The sequence below is a fragment of the Chanodichthys erythropterus genome, chromosome 13 (assembly GCF_024489055.1).
Source record: "Chanodichthys erythropterus isolate Z2021 chromosome 13, ASM2448905v1, whole genome shotgun sequence".
Lineage (NCBI taxonomy): Eukaryota > Metazoa > Chordata > Actinopteri > Cypriniformes > Xenocyprididae > Chanodichthys > Chanodichthys erythropterus.
The window spans coordinates 47293848-47317456 of record NC_090233.1 but is presented as its reverse complement, the minus strand read 5'-3'; the positions used below and the strand labels follow the sequence as shown (position 1 = coordinate 47317456).

Sequence of the window (23609 nt, the reverse complement as noted above, 5' to 3'; positions counted from 1 at the left end):
AATGCATTTGATTTCAGTGCCTTTTTGTTTTGTTACAGATATTGCGCTTTAAATTCAAAGCACATAAAGAAAACAAATGTGCTGCATCACTCATTTCAAATGAGGCCAGTCTGATGCAGCTGATACAAAAGAAGTCTCTGATGTCTCTCAAGCAAATTAATGACTAGTTCAACATCATTTAACTACGATTTTATTCTCACCAATCAGAAAACTCGCTTCCTCACTATACTGGATGGTATAATTTCATTATAAACCAGTCAGAAATCATTCTGTAATTTGAGGACATTGGGTTTAGCAGCAGTTAAGAAAATTTATCTGATGGGGTTAGTGCACAAAACCACAAATGTGTTTATCAAAGTCAAAGGAAGTGGGCGTCTTCATAAGAACAGAGCTTGTGCTAACCACTTCCTGTTGAGATGGGAAACTTCTGATGGAGATAGAAGGCGTACAGTAAACAAGTCAAACAAAAAGGTATCTAAGGGGGGAAATATGTTTTTAGAAGAACAATTGTGTAATAATTACACTTTACAGACAGTGTTAAACTTCTCTTCCCAAACACACTAGCATGATCAATATATCAAAATTCTTGTGTGAAGATTCATAATGATTGTGTCAATAAAAGAATAATAATGCTGTCACTGCTGGTTGAACACACTGTGATTTATAATCGAAATGTGTTGTGCCTATTGCTGACTGTTGATTTTGTGTTTGTATCTGAATAAAATAGATTACAAACAGAATACTGGATAGAAGGACTGAAAGACTACTGAAGAGAGACCACTTAAATAAATCTACGAAAATGGAAGAACATGTCCTTAGTTTACATAACGGGACATGTTTTAGGTCAGATTATGTTTTAAATTGTATAGCCTATTAATCTGTTAATATTTAGTTTTTAGTAAATAGGCATAAAGGAAAAGAGATGCGTGATCGTGTTTTTGCATTGACAACAGCGCCCTCTGCAGGAATATATTTTCTATGCCTTTATACGCAACATCGATTTGTGATTAAATGATGAAAGCAACCATTTGAAATGAAATGACTCATTAAGTCAAGCAAAAAAAAAAAAAAAAAAAAAAAAATGAATTTATGATTAAGGATTTGCTTATGAAAAATTCGTCATGTAAATAGATCCTAAATATATAGAAAGATAGATATTATTTATTATTATTATATTTATTTTCTTTATATCAGTGAGGGATGGGGTCCTCAGTAATCTGCAAACTGCCTGTCTTATTTTATTTAAAATAGACTTCTGTATATAAATTAAATTAAAAAAGCTACTTTAAATCATTGTCCGTTTATGATATATTTTGTAATATTACTCACAAAATGTGCACAATATAAAAAGTATTTATTTGTTGTTTCAAAAAAGTAAATTATCAAATGTTTTATAAAAAAATGCAGCATAAATTTCCATGCAATTTAATATAGGCTAATACCATAGACATGTTTATTATAATGTCAATGGCTAATACATCTCCAAGCTGTTTGACAACATTTGAGGTTTCCGTTTCCACTTGTGGGACTTTTATTTGACCCGGAAGTATAAAGTGCTCTTTAATACAGAAGGAAGTGTGCTTTTACAAAGAACAGTTATACAGTTGATAGCATGGCGTTAGATGTAAAGTCTAGAGCGAAGCGCTATGAAAAGCTTGACTTTCTGGGTGAAGGACAGGTAAACGACATAACTTTGATATTTCTGAGCTGCTCTTGCAGGTGCATAATCTTCAGTTTTGTTCAGTGCGTAGTACTGGCCATAGATAATGTTGTACCATTATTTTGCAGTTTGCAACTGTGTACAAGGCAAGAGACAAAACCACAAACACAATTGTTGCTATTAAAAAGGTAAGACACTTGAGTTAACACAATAATGAATCCCATTATTGCGGCAAAACCATCACTTTTCATCATCTTCAACTACCCAATATTTTGCTATAGATTTTGTTGGTAACACTTTACAGTAAGGTTTCATGAGTTAATATTCGTTAACTACACGTTAGTTAACATGAACTAACAATAAAGAATTCTTCTACAGCATTTATTAGTTATTTGTAACATCTACTAATACATTAATACAATCAGAAGTGGTATTTTTTAACATTTGTCAGTGTGCTGTGAACTAACATGAACACAATGAACAATTATATTTTTACTAAGACTAGCAAAGATGCTTTAATAAAATACTGCTCATTGTTGGATAATGATAGCTATTAACTAATGTTAACAAATGAGATAAAGGGTTATCATTTTGTTTGTATCAGTCTTCAGTACCATCATGTCAAAAGGTGATTTTCTTGTTTGCAGATAAAAGTGGGACACAGAACCGAGGCCAAAGATGGTGCGCTTTAGTTCGATCTTAATCTTTAATTATATATGTATATATATATATTTTACACCGGTTTAATTTGTCTTACATATTTTCCTCTGTTAACTAGGCATCAACAGAACAGCTCTTCGAGAGATTAAGTTGTTGCAAGAGCTCAGTCATCCCAACATTATTGGTGTAAGTCATGTCTATATGCATATAAACCTTTGAGATGTGCTGCTGTTGTTTATGATATAATACTGACATGCTTTTTGCTTTCAGCTCCTGGATGCTTTTGGACACAAATCCAATATCAGTCTCGTCTTTGACTTCATGGAGACAGATCTCGAGGTGACGGCAGAGTAATGCACTTCTACATTTATTGTTCATTTCAGTAACTTCAACAACAAACCTATCACAGAGCAAAACCATTAAGAATAAACGTCAATGTCACAAAAGCATGATGTTTATCAGCCCTATCATTTGTTTGGTCAGTGCACTTACAATGAAAAATATAAGTACATTGCTGTATTATGGTCTGTTTCAGGTGATCATAAAGGACACCAGTCTCGTGTTGACGCCAGCCAATATAAAGGCATACATTCTAATGACATTACAAGGTCTGGAATACATGCACAATCATTGGATCCTGCACAGGGTGAGGCGCTTTGTGTTTTTAGTTATGTACACTTCAGTTCAAAAGTTTGGGGTCAGTAAGATTTATTTTAAAAAGAAATGAATACTTTTCCAGGTGTAGATTTTCAAAGATGTAATAAATTTATCAAAAGTGACAGTGTAAACATTTACAATGTTGCAAATGTTCAAATAAATGCTGTACTTTGAATATTTTACTCATCAAATAATCCTGAAAGAAAAAAAAAAGCATCACAAAATTAAGCAGCACAACTGTTTATATCATTGATAATGATAATACATGTTTCTTGAGCAGCAAATCAGCATATTTGAATGATTTCTGAAGGATCACGTGACATTGAAGACTGGAGTAATGATGCTGAAAATTCAGCTTTAACATCACAGGAATAAATTACATTTAAAATAGAAATTTTAAAATAGACATAATAAGAACAGTTATTCTAAATTGCAAGAAAATTTCTAATAATCCACAAAATTACTGTTTTTGAACCAATAAATGGTAAGGAAACTTGTTTCTGCCATGGAATAAAATAAAATAAAATAAATTATTGCAACTTTTTATTTCAGTTCTGCCTTTTTTTTTTCCTCACAGTTGCAAGTTTACATCTTACAATTCTGACTTTTTAATTTTTTTTCTCTTTTTAAACTCGCAATTGCGAATTTATATCTTGCAATTCTGATTTTTCTCATAAACTCGCAATTGCAGGTCCAGTTCTGAGAAAAAATTCAGCTCACAATTCTGACATTTTCTAGCAGTTGCGAGTGTATTACTAGCAATTTTGATTTTTTTTTTTCTCAGAATTGCAAGTTCATATTTCACAACACAGACTAAATCTTGCAGATGTGGGTTTATATCGCACAATTCTGAAGAAAAAGTCAGAATTGTAAGATAAAAAGTCGCAATTACTTTTTTACTTTTTAATCAGTGGCGAAAACAAGCTTCCATACTTTGGTGAGCATTCCTCCTGAATAAAACCAGTCATCATCATCATCATTATTTTTTTCCTTTTTTTTAGGATTTGAAACCCAATAATTTGCTACTGGATGAGAATGGAGTCTTGAAGCTTGCTGATTTTGGCTTAGCCAAAGCATTTGGAAGCCCAAACAGAGTGTATACACATCAAGTTGTTACAAGGTGTATAGAAGTCTCTGCTAATTCTGATGTGTTAATGTTAACCATATTACTTGCATCTTCTTTTTTATGCTATTGTTTGATTTTTCATGTTGTGTGGTATTTCTCAGATGGTATCGTGCCCCAGAGCTTCTCTTTGGTGCCAGGATGTACGGCGTGGGTGTGGACATGTGGGCAGTTGGCTGCATTCTTGCTGAGCTTTTACTCAGGGTGAGTGTCTTTGCCCAGTGTTTCTAAAGCCATTTGGCCCTTTTGAAATCATAGACCATTAAAGGGATAGTTCACCCAAAAATGAAAATTTGATGTTTATCTGCTTAGCCCCAGGGCATCCAAGATGTAGATGACTATTTTTCTTCAGTCGAACGCAAATTATGATTTTTAACTGCAACCGCTGCCGTCTGTCAGTCAAATAATAGCAGTGATTGGGAACTTGAACAATAAGAGTTGAGAAAACTTGCATAGACAAATCCAAATTAAACCCTGCGGCTCGTGACGGCACATTGATGTCCTAAGACACGAAACGATCGGTTTGTGCGAGAAACCGAACAGTATTTATATAATTTTTTACCTCTAATACACCACTATGTCCAACTCCGTTCAGCTTCCGGCTAGTGAGGTCTGATCGCGCTCTGACAACGGAAGTGATGTCTCGCGCTCATTGAAGTATATGGGCGAGACATCACTTCCGTCTTCAGAACGCGTTTTTTGACCTCACTAACAGGAAGCTGAACGAAGTTGGACATAGTGGGGTATTAGAGGTAAAAATTATATAAATAATGTTTCGGTTTCTCGCACAAACCGATCGTTTCGTGTCTTAGGACATTAATGTGTCGTCACGAGCCGCAGGTTTTAATTTTGATTTGTCTAAGCAAGTTTTATTTACTGTTATAGTTGTTCCCAATCACTGCTATTATTTGACTGACAGACGGCAGCGGTTGGAGTTAAAAATCATAATTTGCATTCGACTGAAGAAAAAAAGTCACCTACATCTTGGATGCACTGGGGGTAAGCAGATGAACATCAAATTTTCATTTTTGGGTGAACTATCCCTTTAACGTATTTTAAACGGGAATTAATTGGGTTGTCGTGGTTTGCTATTGCTGTAATCTCATGTGAGTGACAGATTGTCCCACCCTCGCACCAGTAAACACGTCATCAGAGAAGAGATGTTACTGCAAGAGGAAGTGGAAGTATTTTGATAAGACATTACAGGGGCATAAGAAAAAAATAAATAAATGATGTGCATGGATAAATAATTCATAATACTACAATATTCCTTATAAAAACAAGAATTGTCCATTTTGATTTCATGGTGACTTTAAGAATGTTTTGTTCTTGTTTTTTAGCTGCCATTTTTAGCTGGAGATTCAGACTTGGACCAGCTGACAAAGATATTTGAAGCTTTGGGAACACCAACAGAGGACACATGGCCTGTGAGTTGTAGTTATCTATTAACCTCTCAATTACAAGTAAGTTTTTTTTACTTCAGCTTTATTTCAATAAAGCAAACCAGCATTAAAGCCCATTCACACAAAGAACGATAACAAATAAAGTGAAAAAGTGACATGACGTGCGGCTAAGTATAGTGTCCCATACTCAGAATTTGTGTTCTGCATTTCACCCATCCAAGTGCGCACACACAGCAGTGAGTATTGAACACACACACACACACACACACCGTGAACACACATCCGGAGCAGTGGGCAGCCAGTTTTGCTGCGGCACCCGAGGAGTGATTAGGTGGCTTGCTCAAGGGCAACTCAGTTGTGGGTAATGAGAGTGGAAGAGAGCGCTGTTCATTCACTCCCCCACCTACATTTCCTGCCAGTACTGAGACTGAAACCTGCAACCTTTGGGTGACAAGTCTGACTCTGTAGTTATTTTGTCAGCTGCTTTAAATGCTTGAGCTCTTTAAAGCAAAATTTATTATAATTCATTAATCAGGTGAAAAGTTGTGGTTTGGACTTTTCTGTTATTTTAAATTTAGAACAAGTCGTTTAAAATATATCATTATCGTTCTTGGTGTGACTGGGCCTTTACATGATATACTCTAAAAGGACACATCAATAGTGTTGCATATGTCCAATCTTGAGGCTTTTAGAAATCTGTGTCTATGAGGTGGAATCAGAAATTTGTGCTGGTTGTTGTTTTAGGGGATGTCCAGTCTCCCAGACTACGTGTCATTTAAACTATTTCCTGGCACGCCACTGGAGCACATCTTCAGCGCAGCTGGTGATGACCTTCTGGAGCTCCTGAAGGGGTTATTCACCTTTAACCCCTGCACACGCACTACAGCTTCACAGGTGCTAATCAACTGAATCTTAATGCTTAAAGCTAATCTACATTAGAAAGAGTGCATGAATGGATGCTCTTGTTTCAGGCTTTGAAGATGAGGTATTTCAGTAATAGACCAGGACCAACCCCAGGACCTCAGCTTCCCAGACCAAACTCCTCAACAGAAGCCCTGAAAGAGAAAGAAAACCTGTTGATTGGAATCAAGAGAAAACGTGACAGTATTGAACAGGGTGAAAAAACATGCACAAACACTTGATCAATCTGATACCATGTTTGTTTCTTTAATGGAACTATCAGTGTGGTTTATATTACACAGTGTTCCAAGGGAAATGCCTAATTGTTCAGAATAATCAATTCCAGTGCTGCTAAACTGCATTCTTCAATGATTTATTGGATGTAATGTTAACATTTTCCAGATTAATGTTGCTCTGTTTAGATGACACCGATGTATAACGAATAACGATAATGTCTAATTAAAATGGTGTCACGCATGGTAATGAAGTTTGTAATCGAAAGTCAAATTTATTCCTATTCTATTTCTTAGGTACCCTTAAAAAGAAACTGGTGTTCTGAGTGATTTGGATGCTGTTTTCTTCCACTGGTGCTGCTGTGGTCCTGCATGAATGGAAACAGTTGCGGAATGATCGTATTTATGTGTCAATCAGTTTTTCAATTATTTTTTTTATGTACTATAAATATTAAATTATAGAAAAATGTAGTTTTGCCTCTGGTCTGTTTTAATTAGTTATGCACATCACCCCCACTTATGCCACTATTATATTTAGTAATCATCCAAGATTTTTAGCATTTATAAGAAAAGCATATATAATTTTAAGTAATAATTTAAAATAATAAAAAAATTTATTAAGTTATGCTTGTAAGGATTTAATTTCAAGTTAATTTTCTCAAGTCCTTGTTAAAGGGTTAGTTCACCCAAAAATGAAAATAATGTCATTAATTACTCACCCTCATGTCGTTCCACACCCATAAGACCTTCGTTCATCTTCAGAACACAAATTAAGATATTTTTGATGAAATCTGATGGCTCAGTGAAGTTTCCATTGCCAGCAATGTCACTGAACCTCTCAAGATCCAGAAAGCTACTAAAGACGTATTTAAAACAGTTCATGTGACTACAGCGGTTCAACCTTAATATTATGAAGCGACAAGAATACTTTTTGTGCGCCAAAAAAACAAAATAATGACTGTATTCAACAATATCTAGTGATGGACGATTTCAAAACACTGCATCATGAAGCTTTGAAGCTTTACGAATCTTTTTTTTTCTCGAATCAGTGGTTCGGATCGCATTAATGAAGCCTCGTTTACTGAAATCACGTGACTGGTGCTCCAAACCACTGATTCGAAACAAAAGATTCGTAAAGCTTCGAAGCTTCATGAAGCAGTGTTTTGAAATCGCCCATCACTAGATATTGTTGAAAAGTCGTTATTTGGGGGGGTTTTTGGCACACAAAATTTATTCTTATCGCGTTATAATATTAAGATTGAACAACTGAACTCACATAAACTGTTTTAAATATGTCTTCAGTACCTTTCTGGATCTTGAGAGTTTCAGTGACAATGAAAATTGTCATTTATTAATACTCACCCTCATGTCATTCTACACCTGTAAGATCTTTGTTCATCTTCAGAACACAAATTAAGATGTTTTTGATGAAAACCGAGAGGTTTGCACACAAAAAGTATTCTTGTCGCTTCATAAAATTAAGGTTGAACCACTGCAGTCACATGGACTATGTCTTTAGTACCTTTCTGGACCTTGAAAGTGTCAGTTAAATCAGTTAAGTCATATACCTCTCGCATTTCATCAAAAATATCTTAATTTGTGTTCCAAAGATGAACGAAGGTCTTACGGGTGTGAAACGACATGATGGAACGAGTCATTAATGACAGAATTTTCATTTTTGGGTGAACTAACCCTTTAATAGTTAACCGCTTGGTCTGTCCTTTTTTTTTTTTTTTTTTTTTTGAGGCAGTTTGATTTGTTTTGAAACTGCAGCATTAGTCCTGAAGGAGGTGCTGTTTTGTCAGCCCTGTCTGTAACTCATCTCTGACTGATGATCAGTTTCTCAGTGAACTGGCTACACTTCATCAACACTTTGTTTTGATATGTTGTAAGTTTAAAAAGTACAGACAGCATTTAACCAACAACCATTTAAAACCCATTAGTATTACATAAATACTTTTCATAAATACAGGTAGAACAAATACACTGTTGAAAACAGATGTTGCATATTTGCATACTTAACAAAAACACAGTGAAGGAGCGTCATTCTTTTGCTGTCACTGCCAGCCAACTGGAGAACGACTGTATGAGCAAATCCAAACAAAACTCCCACCCATCAACCGCTAAACAACATGCAAACAAAACAAGTAAAACCACATTTTTTGGCATAATATATAACAACAATATATAAATAAGAATAACACATACATAGTTTAAGCTTGTTCCTGTTCCCTGTTAAGACTTGGCCTGGTCGGGCAACAATAGGAATTTAAATAACTGCTTTTCATTGTCATTGTGGTCAAGGGAAATTCGAAACCTATGACGATAGCGGAAGTGATATACGGTGAGGGTTTTATTTGATTTGGATGCGAGATCAATACTAAACGAGATTAAACAACAAAGCACCAATGTAACCCAACACGGCTTTGACTTCGGTTTTATCTAGGCCATCATCTCGCAGACTTCCCCACGCAGTCCAGCTCTTTTTCTGCTGCTCGCTGCCTCGTTTACACACACACACACACACACACACATACACGTCACAGTCTTTTGTGAGCAGCGGCGCGCTCGCACAGATCGCGGGTGCGCGAGACCACAGAAGACACTAACCACGGTCGCGTTATTTAGTATCTCACGAACAACAACATTTGAACTGGATTAGTGTGTCTAAAGGAGGATTTTCCTCGTTGTCAGCATGTGTACCACGTGTTGTGTATCTCAGGTGAGTGATGCATTGACTGTATAAACGTCACCGTCGTGAACTGCGCGGAGCACTCGGTTTCTCCTATTTAAAATTATTTTCTGTAGCATTTGATGTTGATGTACACACATGGTTTAGAAGAAGTTTAATAATAAAAGTTACGTTCTTTTCAAATACGTGATATATTTGTTAATGTTTCAGTTATAAGTATATACAAGCAGCTTTTTAGTGTCATCCATACGAGTTAACAGCTATGAGTTCTCGATAGTAAATTTGCTTTACATCATTATTTGATGAATATAGTAAATAAAATTGTCATAAAATCCTTATTTTAGTCCAGTATTCATTTAACAAAACTAGTTATTAGTTATTATTTCAAGCCCGTTATGACTATGAAGATCATATACTGTTGGTGAAAAAGATTAAAACCACCCTAAGACGTTTTGATGGTCTCATAGTCAGGTCAAACTAGTCTTTTACCTGGTTTTAGATGGCTTTGTGCCATTTTTCAGTTCGTCAGAACCCACATAAAACTAGCAAACCATCTTAGCCTGGTTTAAGGTTGTTGTTGTTGTTGTTTTTTAATCGACAGGGTGATGGTTTCCATTGACCAGAATTTTATCATGACTTGTTCTAATGGTCGGGGATTATGTCATAACTATTATTGACCGTATTTCATGTTTTTGTCCTCATTTAACATTCTGGTCAGAACAAATATGTGTCTCTATCTATCCAAATGAACCATACTTGTAAATTAAATTTGATAAGATTAAATAAAACGCATGGTATTGGACACTCCACCAGGAAACCCTTCAAATCTAAATGGAAAATGAATGATACTGACAATGTAATTGTCTTCTTCACATTCTCAGTGCACTAATTTCTCTGAGGGTCTTGTAGCCCATTTGTACGTGGTGGTATCCGCGGGTGGTCTTTTCATTTCCTGGTTGGATCCATGTGGCTTCTTGTTTGCATAAGATTAGCAATGGAAAGAGAGAGCTTGCAGTCAGTGTTCAGCATCAATAGTGTTGTCTCATTAGTGCTAAGCTTGTCAGGAGCCACTGGCCCCACAAATGTGTGGAGTTGGGGGGGATTGGTATTGCGTAGTCGAAGTGTTTGTTAACTAATTGCTATCATTAGATGACCCGCTTAGTTTAACTGTTGATTCAACTTTGACGGTAATTTATTCCCTCTTTACACCAAGGACAACAGCAGCGTTTATTAACATTAAATTAAATGGTTGAAATCATGGTACTGTAATAATATCAAAGCATTTAAAGTGCCATAACACAAGTTGGACAGTATAATTTAGCTGTGTTGTCAATAATTTAAAGCGATAGTTCACGCAAAAATGAAAAACTCTGTTGTTATTTACTCACTCTCATGTTGTTCCAAACCTGTATGACTGACTTTCGTTTTTGTCAATGGGGTCCAAAACAACATAGGGGCCTACTGACATTTTCACTGAAATGGACAAAAAAGAAAGTCAGTCATACAGATGTGGAACAACATTAGGGTGAGTAACTGATGACAAAAGTAATTTCCCTTTAATTCAGTACTTCCAATGTGATCAGGTGAGATTCATTTCTGTTCATTTCATTGGGTTTTTGGTCAACTTGTACTTGTACAGTTGTATTTACTTGTCAGTTTCATAGTACCTTTTCAAAACTCTTTTACACTTCTTTTGTTGGAGGCACTCATTCACAGCTGAGCTCTTGTTTTTCCCCTTTAACAGACAGACCCGTTTGAACTAAGAACGACAGCTATAAAGAAAGCGGTAACTATTAACGTCCACGTCAACGAATAACGATAAAACCACACAAAGTGATTATGACAGTAATCCGTACAACCCCAGTGGATTAATCAATATCTTCTGAAATGAAACTATATGCTAGATAGTTAGAAAAATATCCTACAAATATTTTAAACTTCTTTAAAACCATCACGTCCAGCAAACTGCCATATGCGGTTCTTGATATAAATGTCATTATGTTGTAAAGCTTCATGCTTAACATAGTACTGATGTAACGCTTGACTCTCACGAACATGCGAATGACAGTTTGCTGGAAGCAATGGTTTACAGTTAAAGAAGTTTAAAATATTAAAATTTTTCCTAATATTTTATAAGTATATTTATTAGTACATTTTATTTTATTAGTATAATATTTGCATTTTTCTAACATGCATATCATCTCACTTCAGAAGATATAGATTCATCGACTGGGGATTACCCTCGTGATCGCTTTGTGTGGTTTTTGAAGCGTCACCTTTTGGTCTTACAACCAAAGTTAGGTCTCCAGCCGACAAAGTTTAAATCCCGTCCCGCTTCCCATAATGTTTACGCATTAGGTGGTCTTTTGTGGCTGTTTGAATGCATTCGACCACATGAGTGTCTACACTACAAAAGCAATCTGGCTGAATGTGTTTTCGACTACCTCTGGAAGTGGTCAAATGTGGACAAGTTCAAAACATTTTAGACCCCGTTTACACCTGTATTTAGTGTTGTCCACTTCTGATCCAATCGACCAAAATGCATCTTAAAACCAGGTGTAAACAGGGCCACAGAGATGGATTATTTTTCTAAAATCTTGGTTTGTGTTTATCTAATGGAAGAAAGTCATGTACATCTGGAATGGCATGAGGGAATGTTCATTTTTGGGTGAAATATCTTTAAGACATCTAGCAACAGTTTGAAGAAGCCAGAACTAATCAACATCAATATCTAAAGCAGACTATTATGATGTTTTGTGGCATTTTGTTGTTTTGAAGCGTCTGAAAAGCTTCCCAGTTTATTGATTGGACTTTCTGTTTTGTCCTGCTGGGAAATGTTATAGAATTCTAATCGTGATATCTCCTTCAGATGTCTGGGTTTAAGTCATGGATGACTGTCTTATGAATCAGTCGTAATGATGCATTCTGCATAAAAAAGGTGGTTTCATTGCCCAATAACATTGTGCTGTGTAAACATTCATGTCATTACTGTTGCAGTTCTGTGCAGAAAGGGACATCATTACCTCATTTTCAAATCTCGGCTAGTGATTTCTTCTAGCGAGCTGAAAGTTGGCTTTTGTGGCAGGACTATTTGTGTTGACTTTTCGGGTAGCAGTGAGACATTCTCTCCCTTCCATCCTTTACACATCTCTATTACCATCTTAGAGGGTGTTTGCTCTTTTCCCATGAGCCTTTGGATTACTCTGTATTTGCAATTGAAAAAGCTGTCAAGCAATCGCCATCCATCCATCAACATTGTGCCATGCAATTCTAGTTGGGAAGGTTTGACTCTTCAGTGTTACTATGGGTACTCTTCACACTGGAAAAAAAGAGCACTTTCTGTGTCCACTTCAAACAGTGGAGTAATACATTTTTGCCTCAGCTGTACAATTGCCTGGCTAACAGACCCACAAAGCAGCTATTCATGACATGGAGACTATAGATTAATTGTCCGCTTTCGAGTTTCGACAGTGATAGTACGTGAGCTCAGTTAGTATCAGATAATGTGTCTTAATGTTCTTGGCTATTTGCAACATGCACCAGGGATCAGTTTAAATTGTGTCTGATAATTTGTTTGGCTGACAAATATGGGTGTAACAATACACTCGTGTCATGGTTCGATACAATGCACGATACCGAACTCATGATACGATACTATCGCAATACTTGAAGTTTAAAGTCTCATAACCCCCCCCCCCTTTTAGCCTGGTCGTTCACAACTCAGAGCTGGAAAAAATCTCAAGAAATAGGCATGTAAAGCTGTGGAGTGTAAAGGAAAACGAGAGACAACAACCAATAAAACACAGAGCTACAACACACAAATTGTTATACAGATTAATGAATATTAACATATGAGTGGTGGAAAAAACTATATGGAAAGAACTATAAGAACTATACTAGCATTTTAAGTGAGTTATGATGATTTTTCAACATTTATTGAAAGTGTAAAATTTATAATTGTAACTTTTTTTGTTGTTTTTCTATTAATTAAACAGTAGCAATTAACTCTTTCCCCCGCCAGCGTTTTTTTAAAAAGTTGCCAGCCAACGCTAGCATTTTGATCATTCACAAATTTTTCATGGCTTCCAGAATATTTTGTTGTTTGAATATCTGAACATACAATATATCAAAAGAAAGAACAGAGCCTCTGCTCCGCTCTGTTCTTATTTTTATTAACACTTGAATGTGTATAAGTAAAAAAAAAAACAAAAAACAAAAGCAACATTTTGAACAAAAAACTTTGGATGTAGTCTTAGACAAAAACAGATTGGATTCAGAATGATGAGAAAAGTTAGATGGAGTAGAAAGCCTCAACACCCTCAGAGCTTGCACAGTGCTATAACTCATCCTTGGTCGACATTTGATTTGGTAACTTTAGGTAGTTTTGATTTATATGCTGTTTAATGTTTGATGATCGCGTTATTTTACATGTGCATAAGCAATGCTTTTATCGCTTTTTTGCCTGTGTTTTGATCCAGAGATTTGACATTGCATATATTTGACTGCCTTGCTATTTTTTTTAATTTTTTTTTGTTATGGAAGTAAAATAACTTTTAAGCAGCTAGCAGTTTTCTAATAGCTTTGAGATCTTTATTTTATGGTCTGCTTTTCTGTGGGGTGTAAACACAGTGGGACTACAAACCTGGAATCTGTTTGCTACAACACAATATTCTTCCAACTTTTGGATGCAGTTTCAAAAAGCTTCTCCACACACTTCTGAGGAGCTTGAGAAATTCCCAGCCCGAATCATTAGGAAAACAATGTCCATAGGTTATTGTCCTCACCCGTAGTCCGTCACCTTTCAACCAGACCCCCTGCTGGTTGTGGGAGAGGGTAAGAGAAGGGCTCTTTGTGGGGGGTTGAGAACTGTCTCCGGGGCAGGAGATGTGGGGGATGGTTTGTTTGCGAGAGGATGTAGAGTGCTGTCCCACTCGACCAGTGTTGATCAGTGAGTGGGACTCCAAGGTGCTGTGGAGGAATGGGACGGGGTCATTGGTCGGGGTCGTTCATGCTGACCACCTGTTGTCTGGAGAGGGGGATGTGTCGTCCTGATTGTTGGGGATAGGGTGCCTTTGCTTTGACTCCTCTGCTGGTCTGTCATCACATGATGTGCTGTTTACTGTCAAATTCATGAACATTTAGGCTTCTAGTGTTTTCTAGAGGATTATCAGCATTACTGTATAGTATATAAATTGGTGTATTTTTAGAAAATGCCACATTAAATATTATGATTTTTTTTTTTAATATTGACAAGTCATGCAATAAAATATTTTTATTAAAAAAAAAAATCTCACTCCTTGGTTGATGAATTTGTACTTTATAAAAATACATAACATCACATAATATTATCATTATTATTAAAATAACTTTAGGATAATAGCAACAGAATAAGACAGAAATGGTATGATCTAGAAACCTAATACATATTACACATTTATATTATATTATATTATATTATATTATATTATATTATATTATATTATATTATATTATATTATATTATATTATATTATATTATATTATATTATCTTATATTAATTTATTATTTTAAACATTGTAATATAAATTTGTTAAATAATTTTGTTCAAAATGTGAAATGATGTAATATATTTATACATTTTATGTATTCATGACATCCTATAAACATAAAAAGCATGTCATATTATCCATCCCTCTTTCTCTGCTTGCATAATCTTGTCTGTGAACTGGAAATGAAGAGATTAAAGGATTTCCAGGGACATTTGTTCTGATACTGTATCCACTCAATCTGATCTCGGAGCCTCATGTTATGTCTGTATCTTGCGTCATGTGATTCAAACTGCTTCATAGTAACAGCCCAGCTCTACTATTGCTTACAGCCAATAGGAATGAGGCATTTGTGCTGCTAAAGGGGTTACTGGCCAATAAGATGTTCATAGTCCCCCCAATTCTTTTCCTCAGTTTAACAGTACATTGATTTATTTTAGCAGCAATTAAAATTTTACTTCATTTTAAAAAGATTTTGTCATTGCCCTTGGTTTACTGTAACACCGCTTTATTTTATACTTTTCAATGTGTAAATGTGCTTTAAAATCCATTGTTTAATTGTAAATCATTCTGATGGTTTGTGACCTGTTATTATTAAGCACTTGCATGTGTCCCACTCACTCATCTGATGTTTTTCTGCAGCTGGCCTGCTGCTGTGGACCGGCTGCCTGCTCCCTATGCTGCGGCTGTTGTCCCAAGATCAAACAGTCCACCTCGACACGATTCATGTACGCCCTCTTCTTCATGCTGGTCACGGTGACCTGTGTCATCATGATGTCCCCCACTGTGGAGACTGCAATGCGAGAACATGTGAGTCTTTGTTCAGAGCTTCTCAGTTTGCATTTTTTTCGTATCAGGTTCCCTCATATATAAAGACCATTAAATCTGGTCTCAGGTCAGCAGCAGTGGGTGGCAACTCATATAAACAAGTCATACTGGTTTGGCATGCTTCAATCATATTTTCTGTGCTTTTTGGGGGGTAAAATCAGCAAAAGAGAGGAAAATGGGTTTAAATGTGTTAATCAGAGCGGAGAGTGTTGCACTTGGTAACTTAAAGAACTGCACTTATTGGTAAATAAAAGAATAGTCAAGTTACTCAAATAAATGAACACACAATAGGGAAAGGGATGTTTCTAGCTTTGTGAATGACGGTCATTGAAAATCTGTGGTCTTTTCAGTGAAGGTCTGTGGTTGTAGATTCTGTGTGGGTTTGACATGTCAACTTCTTGCTCAACCGATGCAATGAGTTTGAGGCGTGAATTTTATCAGTTTTATCAGTTCAAATTTGTTGTGGAATAATGGCAAAAAACTTGTAGGAAAAAAGTTGTAGAAACATTTATATGTAGAAATATAAATGATTCTAGAACTTTCTTGTTGTAGAAACATTTATATACCATAAGTGGAGTCAGATTCAAAAGAAAATGGCTTCTATGCCGTGTTATTTTATGTATAAATAAAAGTTTAGCATCCAGATACATAACGGATATGAAAACATTTGGATTTGTGCTGAATGAGAGAGGTAGGCTACGTAAGCCAAACACCAGTTTCTGTTTTAGTTTTGCTTTAAATGATTTTGTTTTGGCTTCATGTTTATATTTTTAAACATTTTGCATTATTTGCTGGTATTTTACATTATTTCTGAATGTAATAATAAAATGGGACTTATGTTGTTTTTTCTCTCAAAAACACAATTTTATAGATCAGGTCTTTGTGTAGTGTATTATTTAACCATGCAGCAAACCTTTTAAAATCTTGAGAAATTACTTTAAAAATGTTTAAGACATAATTAAACTTATAGTATTAATAAGTCAAAATTCTTATTGTTGGTTAACCAGTTAATTATGAGCATTATGAGTTTTAGCAAAGACTATAGAATAACACATGATGTGTCACTCGTATTGTTTTTAGTGGGAGAAAGTGCAACGCTCAATATAGCGAAATAAGTCCCGCCTTCTAAATAAGAGCCAATTGCCAACATCGCGTCACTGCAGCTGCTGTTAGAAGCTCCGGTTCCTATAGAAACAGTCAAAGCATCTCCAAAATGAGACATAAGAGACGCACATTTAGAACTGCGCATGCGCATGATTTGAGCGTTTAGAAACAAAATTATGAGACAGTTGTCAGATTTCATTGGTGATTTCAAATATGAAATTTAATCGAAAGCTTGGCAAACAACTTTGGAGAATTTGATGTTTCCCCATTTAGAGAGATAATAGCTGCACTTGCATGCCCAGAGAGCCGTTTCAAAGATGGCCGCCGAGTGAAATGACTTGTCTTGATGGGACTTTGGTTTTAGTTAACAGTAATAACTGATTTTATGAGTGTTTTTTAAAAAAAAAAAAAAATTCAAAAAGGCTTATCACCACTCTAGAGTTACTGGTTTGAATCAGTCTGAATTGAGGGTATGTGACTTCACCATCGCCGAAGTGACTGCAGTTACGCCCACTGAGTGGCAAAAATTTTGCTTTTATGTATTTTTAAGGAAAAATTTGCATTATGTATTTCCCCAGTGTCAACATCAGGCACATATAAATGTCAGGAAACACGATTCCTGGTTGCATGTCAATATCCATAGATCACTGGATCTTTGGTAAGTTGTAAGGAACATTATATCAAGTCCAACCTTTGGTTTAAACAGATAATTGTTTGTTTTACTCACGTTTTCGCAGTTTCCTCTATTAAATCCAGTCATGCATTAGGCTCTTTTGCCACTCAGTCTGGCTGAGGGGGCGTGTTCTGACATCAGTGACATCAACCGCTGACTCACATACTGAACTCAACTGATCTTTATCACTGATGTCTGCCTTGAAATTAAGAAAGTTTTGCATACGTGTGGTTTGTGAAACTTAGAGCAGTATCATTACTATCTGTTCATATGACATGCAGATGTGTTACCTAACTGCCAGGCCACCATCATAGCCGTTTCTGAAGTCTGTTTCTTCAGTTTTTATTTTTTTACTAAATAAAAATGTTTACCTTACTAATAGAAGAACATCATGTCCTCTACTACCTGGACAGATCTTTTTAAAACCACAGTGGGCATTTACAGCATTTGAAGGGACAACATATACACATTCTTTCATTCATTAAAGAAAAGGTCAGTAGAGGGATCAAGGGTTTATTTGCAGGCAGCTCGCCCATGTTATTCAAACAAACACAAAGGAGAGCTACATTACTCTTCTGCTTCAAAGCATGAAAGGAATGTAAGACTGAGTATCAGTGCTCCATCATAACACATGCAAATAGAGTGCAACATTTCCTAACTCTTTCTGCATGTTGACTTTTCTGTAACTGTACAAAAATAGGTAACTGAAAGCTGTTGAAATGCACTTAAAGGCTGGGTATGTAACATGAGCTCAAGTCCTCTTTTTGTTCTCAACACCACAGTGAGTGCTTACTGAGTAAATGCCATGAGTATAACAACCCAGCCACTAAAAAAGACCAGTGCAGTTATAAAAAATGCTGCCTCGGTGAGGCACAAAAGAACTGCCACTGAGGTGCCCAAGACACAAAAAGATTTACAGCTGTTAAAGCTTTTTCACAAATAGTCGTTTCAAATTTAAGAGCACATAAAATCCCCTCCTGGTGGTCTTTCGTGGTTACAATACAGGGACAGAGCAAATGGAATAGGAAGTGGTGCATTGCTGACAGAGGAACACCTTAATAACCTTATGTTATATGATGGTCCATGTTATAATAATAGCAGTGCATCCCAGCATTATAGCAGGTCTACAAATTGCAGACTGTTGGGAACCTAAATGTATTTTAGGAATTGACCAGTGCCCTGTAGTTTGTGCCAGCTTTCTCTTCAAAACCACAAAAGAGAACCATAAATACTGGTTTGATTCTGACCGACTTCTTAGCTGATCTCTAAACTGTAGAAGTTAATACATTTACAGACAAACCATGCTAATTCCAAGTTTTTGGACATGTACAATAGTAATACTATAGTGTTCAGTACTTTGAAGTATACATTTGAATATTATATTGAAAAAGATTTATAGAAATGTTTTTGAAGTCTCTTATGCTCGCCATGGCTGTATTTATTTTATGAAAATACAGTAAAAACATTAAAGGGTTAGTTCACTCAAAAATGAAAATGATGTCATTAATGACTCACCCTCATGTCGTTCCAAACCCGTAAGACCTCCGTTCATCTTCGGAACACAGTTTAAGATATTTTAGATTTAGTCTGAGAGCTTTCTGTCCCTCCATTGAAAATGTATGTACGGTATACTGTCCATGTCCAGAAAGGTAATAAAAACATCATCAAAGTAGTCCATGTGACATCAGTGGGTCAGTTAGAAGTTTTTGAAGCATCGAAAATAAATTTTGGTCCAAAAATAACAAAAACTGCGACTTTATTCAGCATTGTCTTCTCTTCTGGAATCCTTTCCATTGAATTGATTCCTTTGAATCCTTTCATCTGTCGGCATTGGTAATGCACTTTTACGTCGCCGTGGTTGTTTTTGCCGATTAGGACATCCGCGACATGCACACTTACGCACCATTTAAAAAAAAAAAAATACCAATACCAAAATACAAACAATATAGAATAGCTTGAATACAGCGTGCGTCTCCCTCAGACTGTAAACGAAGCTCGGGCGCACCGGATATCACGTCAGCAGTGTCTTACATCAGCAGCGTCACTGTGGAGTCGTGAACCACACTCCAGAGCAGAAGGGGGCAGTAATGCACCAATAAGCTGGATGCCAACCGCCGTAAAACAGGAAAGAAAGAAGCGGAGTCGTGAATGCGAATTGACAACAGATCCGGAAGAGAAGACAATGCTGAATAAAGTCGTACTTTTTGTTATTTTTGGACCAAAATGTATTTTCAATGCTTCAAAATGTCGCGGATGTCCTAATCGCCAAAAACAACCACGGCGACGTAAAAGTGCAATACCAACACAGACAGATGAAAGGATTCAATGGAATCAATTCAATGGAAAGGATTCCGGAAGAGAATACAATGCTGAATAAAGTCGTAGTTTTTGTTATTTTTGGACCAAAATGTATTTTCGATGCTTCAAAAACATCTAACTGACCCACTGATGTCACATGGACTACTTTGATGATGTTTTTATTACCTTTCTGGACATGGACACTACACCGTACATACATTTTCAATGGAGGGACAGAAAGCTCTCGGACTAAATCTAAAATATCTTAAACTGTGTTCCGAAGATGAATGAAGGTCTTACGGGTTTGGAACGACACGAGGGTGAGTCATTAATGACATAATTTTCATTTTTGGGTGAACTAACCCTTTAATATTGTGAATTGTTAAATGTATATAATTAAAGTGAATCCAAATTGACTGTATATTTTTAAAATGTAATTTATTCCTGTGATGGTAAAGCATAATTTTCAGCATCATTACTCCAGTCACACGATCCTTCAGAAAGTCATTCTAATATGCTGATTTGGTGCTTAAGAAACATTTATTATTACTATAAATGTTAAAAACAGATGTGCAACTTAATATTTTTTATGGAAACTGTCATAATTTTTTTCAGGATTCTTTGATAAATAGAAAGTTTTAAAATACAGCATTTATTTGAAATGGAAATTTTTTGTAACATTATAAATTTATTGTTTACTATACTTTAAAAAAATCACTATTCTGTTACTCAAAATGTAATTTTAATCCTCTATTGTTTTGTGCTTTTCTCAGATTCCTTTCTACACAGAAATGTGTCAACAGCTCAATGCGGGGGAGAACTGCAGTACCCTAGTGGGCTATTCAGCCGTATATAAAGTCTGTTTCGGCATGGCCTGCTTTTTCTTATTATTCTCTGTGTTCACCATTCGTGTGCGAACCAGCACAGGATGCCGGGCAGCTGTTCACAACGGGTAAGTGGTCTACCCAGACACTTTTGAAGTGGTATTTATACTGGAAACAGTGCTTGTTCCTCTTCTGCTTTGCTTCGTGGCCCCTCCCGACCCAGGTTCACAAGAGCTATAGGGAGCACTGTGTATTGTTTGGCCTGCTCCCTCTGTCTGTCCTAGCCTCCTAATGCTCCATTATTCACCCACAACCAAAGCCCTGAATAGAGGTATTAATTTAAAACTCTGTCCAGAGGAAATGGCGTTTGGAGACGAGCTTTACCCCTATGAATGGGATGGTTTAGTCCCATATGAGAGCACTTCATGTTGCAATAATCAGATCTTTGTGTTGTATGCAAATGCAGGGTGAGGAAGTATATAGCTGAACTGTGTTTTATGCAGCTCTATCCTGCTCTGCACACTCATACAAGCCTTTAGAAAAAACAGACCCAAATCCCTTAATAAAAACCTCATTTAGATCTTCCTGACACCACCCTATGACGATATACTAACAAGGGTAAACAGGAAATCTTATACTAGATGGCAAGGAGTCAAAGGAAAAGTTTCATTTTCAAGTGTTAGTACACTACTGTTTAAACATTTTGGATCAGTAAAATTAAGGTAAAAAGAGGTCTCTTATGCACACAAAGTCTACATTTATTTGATCAAAAATACAGTAAAAACTGTAAAATTGTGAAAATGTGTTTTCTTAACATGTAAAACTGATAGATTTTTTTTTACCGGTTTGTAACTTTATGAGTGTCTTTACTGATCGGTTTAATGCACCCTTGCTGAATAAAAGTATTAATTTCTTTTAAAAATCTTACCGGCCCCAAACTTTTGAACAGTAGTGTATCTTTAAACCAGGTTCTGGATTTTAGAGTGTAAAAATTAAAACAAAAGTTGCTTTGGAACAATATTTATTGTGAAAAATGAATGTACTGAATTATTAACAATTATTTTGAATTATTAATATTATTTTCTAGATCACATTAATAATTCATTTTAAACTTTAGTACAAGTTCTCAGTTTGAAAACCCTGTTAAATATTTTCCCTTTATTCAGCATATTATGTCTTAAATCAACACTTTCTCCCGTTTCTCTGTAGGTTCTGGTTCTTTAAGTTTGTGGCTTTGCTGGCCTGCTGTGCAGGCGGATTCTTTCTCCCAAATCAAGACAAGTTTCTAGAAGGTTTAGCATGATCTGTTTTCACATACACATTCTCTTTTTATAACATGTGCTGCTATTGTTTCTGTGCACCCTAAAGAGGCTTGTTAAATTTTATTGAAACATTTTATTAAAAGGAATTGAGACGATCCTGGAAAGTTTTATTATTTCTACTTTGAGCCTGCAGTATTGTTGAGATATCTACTCTTAAATGTCCAAGAGCAACAGTTGATCTACTGTGAGCATGTCTCTGTGGTTCATAAACTCTAGTAACTCAAACAGTCTTCCGCTGCCTGTATCAATGACCTCAGCACTTCAGACATATTAGAGGAATGTTGCGCAAGAAGATCTTAAGTTTAAAGCTTACTTATTATGCAAATCATATTAATAGAATAGATGTTATTCTTTTTTAGAACACTTGATTAAATGGAAGTATATCTCAAATTCTTTTAATATACATACTGAAGCAGTACCATAGTATTGTAATACCATGGCACTGAATGAGTTTCATAGCTGTACTTTGTACCATATGTTACATTTAAAAAGAATCTGTTAAAATAATGCATTATTTATTATAAACTATTATGTTTTGTTTTGATTGCGTAACTTGCATTACTTGTAACCCCAAAGGTCAGCGTGCAAGAGAAGCTCATGTATGCTTTTATATTAGCTCAAGTCCAAATGATTATCACTCTTTAGTGTCTTGTTAAATGATTTGTGCTTCCTGATATGTATAGAACCTGGCTTTTAGCAGAAAGCAGTGTTTGTTCTGTCATACAGTAATCAGCCAGAGGGAAAGACATTTGACTCATCTCTCTCTCCTCTCTCTCTCTCTCTCTCTCTCTCTCAGTCTGGCGTTATGTGGGTGCAGCTGGAGGTTTTCTCTTCATCATGATCCAGTTGATGCTTCTCATTCAGTTTGCCCACAGATGGAATCAAAACTGGTGAGCTAAAGTTTAGAGTGTCCAAATAACTGTCTTTTCCCTTTTCTTTCCTCTTTTCATTCACCAAGTGGAAAACTTATTAAGCTCATGGAGAACTTTTCCACTACTTTCCATCATCGTATCCAACTGTTTCTTTGGTATGTAATTTGAATCCCTGCAACTGGAAATCATTAGGTCTGGGAATGGAGACTATACTGTAATCTGGCGGCGTTTAATTTCCACTGTCAGATAAGTTGCATAGTTGCCAGCCAGGGTGGTCCTAACATTGTGCTGCTATAGCAAAAGGGGACTTTTTAACACCAGGTTGAAAGATTTGTGGAAAATTTTAGTGAACTTGCTTCTTATTTTAGGCACTGTGGAGGACAAAGTGTGAAGTACAAATCACATGGATGGTTTGGGCATTCGATGAGCTGATTCACTCCCACAACCTCCAGTTTCAACCACAAGCAGAGCAGGTTTCATACCAGTAACAGTGAAAGTGTTGTTTAGCATTTTCATTCCAAGAACCAAGAAGTGTTTTGTTTTAATGGGAGTTTTCAAGACATGAAACATTTGAACTTTAAGACAGTCATGCTGAAAAAGGAAAGTAAAGCTCTTTTAAAGATTTTTTTTTTTTTTTTTTTTTTTTTTGCAGAGCTCTCCCAAAGAGTGTGTTCATAAATAATGTGTGTTGTGGCGGTAGACTAGAGTATGGCCTTGTGTTGGGTTGTTGACATTATAGGGAGGAGAAAGAGAATAAGTAAGAGGTTCTTGGCTGTTCTCCAGTCTGTGGACAGGAAACTCACGGCAAAGCTCATTGTGCATCATAGTTTCCTC

At 36.0% G+C, this 23609-nt stretch overlaps 2 protein-coding genes across 4 annotated transcripts in view; both read left to right on the top strand.

The window, feature by feature from the left end:
• Positions 1 to 449: 449 nt before the first annotated feature.
• Positions 450 to 7124, top strand: cdk7 (cyclin-dependent kinase 7). Of its 2 annotated transcripts, none has more exons than XM_067406675.1 (12): positions 450 to 471; positions 1789 to 1848; positions 2308 to 2341; positions 2439 to 2506; positions 2591 to 2659; positions 2856 to 2966; positions 3979 to 4097; positions 4205 to 4304; positions 5441 to 5527; positions 6248 to 6397; positions 6475 to 6619; positions 6934 to 7120. In XM_067406675.1, exons 5-12 carry the CDS (start codon positions 2642 to 2644, stop codon positions 6960 to 6962), a joined length of 759 nt encoding a protein of 252 aa, XP_067262776.1. In that variant the 5' UTR covers positions 450 to 471; positions 1789 to 1848; positions 2308 to 2341; positions 2439 to 2506; positions 2591 to 2641; the 3' UTR covers positions 6963 to 7120. The 2 variants fall into 2 exon arrangements, with proteins under 2 accessions (XP_067262776.1, XP_067262775.1); XM_067406674.1 differs by lacking the exon at positions 450 to 471 and adding an exon at positions 1547 to 1678 and having other exon boundaries at positions 6934 to 7124.
• Positions 7125 to 8925: 1801 nt separating this feature from the next.
• The window catches only part of serinc5 (serine incorporator 5), a 29495-nt gene continuing 14811 nt past the window's right edge, over positions 8926 to 23609 (top strand). The window contains exons 1-5 of one of the 2 annotated variants that reach the window (XM_067408140.1): positions 8926 to 9358; positions 15497 to 15664; positions 20531 to 20709; positions 21791 to 21873; positions 22700 to 22793. In XM_067408140.1, the coding sequence (XP_067264241.1) occupies positions 9332 to 9358; positions 15497 to 15664; positions 20531 to 20709; positions 21791 to 21873; positions 22700 to 22793 (551 nt within the window). In that variant the 5' untranslated portion in view covers positions 8926 to 9331. The remainder of the gene's footprint in view (positions 9359 to 15496; positions 15665 to 20530; positions 20710 to 21790; positions 21874 to 22699; positions 22794 to 23609) is intronic. The other variant, XM_067408139.1, reaches the window with a different exon arrangement.